At 28.6% G+C, this 2,803-nt stretch overlaps 1 protein-coding gene across 1 annotated transcript in view; it reads left to right on the top strand.

Annotated features, from left to right (window-relative positions):
* LOC101514770 (S-protein homolog 5-like) overlaps window positions 1-1,954 on the top strand; it is a 3,383-nt gene extending 1,429 nt beyond the window's left edge. Inside the window, exon 2 of the mRNA XM_073367314.1 lies at window positions 1,581-1,954. Coding sequence (XP_073223415.1) covers window positions 1,581-1,954 — 374 coding nt within the window. The remainder of the gene's footprint in view (window positions 1-1,580) is intronic.
* The last annotated feature ends 849 nt before the right edge of the window (window positions 1,955-2,803 follow it).

The following is a 2,803-nucleotide window of genomic DNA, read 5'->3' on the forward strand; positions in this document are numbered from 1 at the left end:
CTTATTTCAAGTAAATCAATGTGCCAATCGATTTGGTGTTTAAGTTTCTGAAAAAGTGATTTTATCGGTTTGTTCAGTTCAATCGATTGCCTAATCGATTGATACCAAACTTGTTTCAAACGAATTTTTCACAATGGATTGTTCAATTGATTGTGTTTGTCACAGACCATGTTCCTTATAAAATTTTATTTACGCAATCGATTAGCATATTAAATGGCTTGGCCCTGTGACTTGCACAATCGATTTTTCAATCGATGTATCTAATCATTTTTAGTCTTTGTGATTAAACAATCGATGTGCCAATCGATTAGGGTGGTAAACGGCTTGCCTCTGACTTGTACAATTTTTATCAATGATTGTGCCAGTCGATTGCCTAATCGATTGCTTACTCACAGACTAAACACTTTCATACAACCCTTTTACAGAATCGATTGTCTAATCGATTTGTACAGTAGATTTTCCATCTTTTGTTGATTTCTTGAGTTCCAAGCAATTGTCTCAAGTATGTAGGGTTGAATTGTTGTTTCTGAAATCTTACTCAGTTAAAATGTTAGATTTATCACATAATGTATGAACATTGTATGTTTGTTAATTATGTCAAAATTAGGATTAATGGGACCTAAGTCCAACAATAGAAACGTTTTACATAAAAATCTGAAAAATAATTGAACAAGCTGATTTCTCGACTTTGTTATTGGACTTGCTCCCAAGCATTAATCATGGAGGAATACATAGATAATGAACAAATGAAAATTGTTATCAACCAACTGTAGAATTAAATGGATGAGATTTTGATGTAGAATTAAATGACTGAGATTTTGAAGTCGATGCAAACTTTGGGGATAAATAACACATAAGGAAGGTCGGCTATGAATCAAGAAAATCAAGCAAAGCCTACTCAAGCACCAGGTCTTGGGCCAATGCTTATCTCATATGGTTTAAATGCTTAAGGATCGATGATACCACTTGCAATGTATCCTTATGGTCTTATACAACCAACAACTAGTAATCCTTAAAAAATTTATGACTATTACAGTTTTTTAATTAATTTACGACCATTAACTTCTTTTTAATTTATTAATAATAATAATTTTATGACCGTTACATTTTTTTATTAACTTTTGACTTGTTAGTTTTTATTTTTATTTTTATTATATTTAAGTTCAACTTCATTTTAAATTAAAATTAAAATAATGTATAATAATATCAATTGAAATATTTAAATTAATAATTTAAGTTGTAATAAAATTATATATAATTAAAATATTGATGTATAAATTAAAGTTGTGGGACCTATTTAATGAATTCATAGTAAAAAATGAATGAGTTACTTCTAGATGATATGATACAGTTGACCATATTTAATGAAATCGTTGAAGATGATATGGCACATTTGACCCTATTTAGTGAAACCATTGGAGATTCACTTAAATCCTCCTATAAATATATGATTTTCTTTTAACATGTTTTAACCTATTATTCACTTTCAAAGAAAAGATTAATTGCATATACAATGTCTTTGTTTATCTCAAAATTTCTTTTGTTATGTGCATTGACGTTACTATTGCTGCATAATGTAGTTGGATTGCATGTGGAAATGACTAACAAGTCGACCGACTTCAAACGTTTGAAGTTTCCTGTATTGAATGTGGTAATGACTAACAAGTTGACCGACGGTTTGAAGTTAACTGTTCATTGCAAATCTAAAGACAATGATCTTGGAATTCATGTTCTTGTTCCTGGTCAAAGTTATGGATTTAAATTTAGACATAACTTATTTGGTGAGACACTATTCTTTTGTTTCTTTAAGTGGAATGATGTGACACATTGGTTTGATATATATGAAGATGAAAGAGATTATGCTACTTGTAAGTCTTGCTATTGGGATATAAAGCAAACAGGACCGTGCCTGAAAGATCCAAAGGGTGATATTTGCTATCCTTGGAATAAATAAACTAATATTATGTCATATATATATATATATTAATAAAGTTGTATTTGGAGTAATGAGAATTCAATGTTATAAATTTGAAATAAAAGTATATGAAAACATTATTATAAATATATTTTTGAAGTATTTAATATTAGTCTTTAATTGAAATACTATTGCAATACACTAAATTAAAATTTATATCATGTTCACTGATAATAACTAAATATTAATTAAAGCATGATCCTACTATTGCAGTACTCCTAAACAAAATTTATATCATGTCGCAAATCATAACTAAGTATTAATTAAAGCATGATCCAAAAAAAAAACAAAGTATAATCAAGTACATGATGCAACCAAATTATCAAAATAAAAACAAATACTATTTAATAATCACTACCAATGTCATCATCCCCACTATCTTCATCAGTTTCATAGTTGGGTTGTGGTGATGAACTTGGACGAGAAGAAGGTTTGACAAATCCTAAATGTTGCATGAGAAAAGTTAAATTTTTGTTGGTCTTAACCATCTCTTTTCTTATCGTTGTAATTGTTGATTCATCAACAACTTACATGGACATCTTATTACACCTTCATTCAGATATTTGTCTTACAGATTAGCAAATTGAATAAACTTTTCGATACCCTTTAAAAACTCAAATGTATATATTTTTCGATTGGAGAGAAGCCTGTTGTACATCCATGTCCGTTGTGCAGGGACTTCCATTTGCTATACACATGCAGTCTTTGATATTATAAACTATATCTAATATATGCTATTCATACGTGAAAGAGTTTATATCATACTGATATACTCTTTTAACTTAAGTATTATTCTTTAAAATATACATATACTCTTTTATATTTGAT

This window comes from Cicer arietinum, chromosome 4 (genome assembly GCF_000331145.2).
Source record: "Cicer arietinum cultivar CDC Frontier isolate Library 1 chromosome 4, Cicar.CDCFrontier_v2.0, whole genome shotgun sequence".
Taxonomy (NCBI): Eukaryota; Viridiplantae; Streptophyta; class Magnoliopsida; order Fabales; family Fabaceae; genus Cicer; species Cicer arietinum.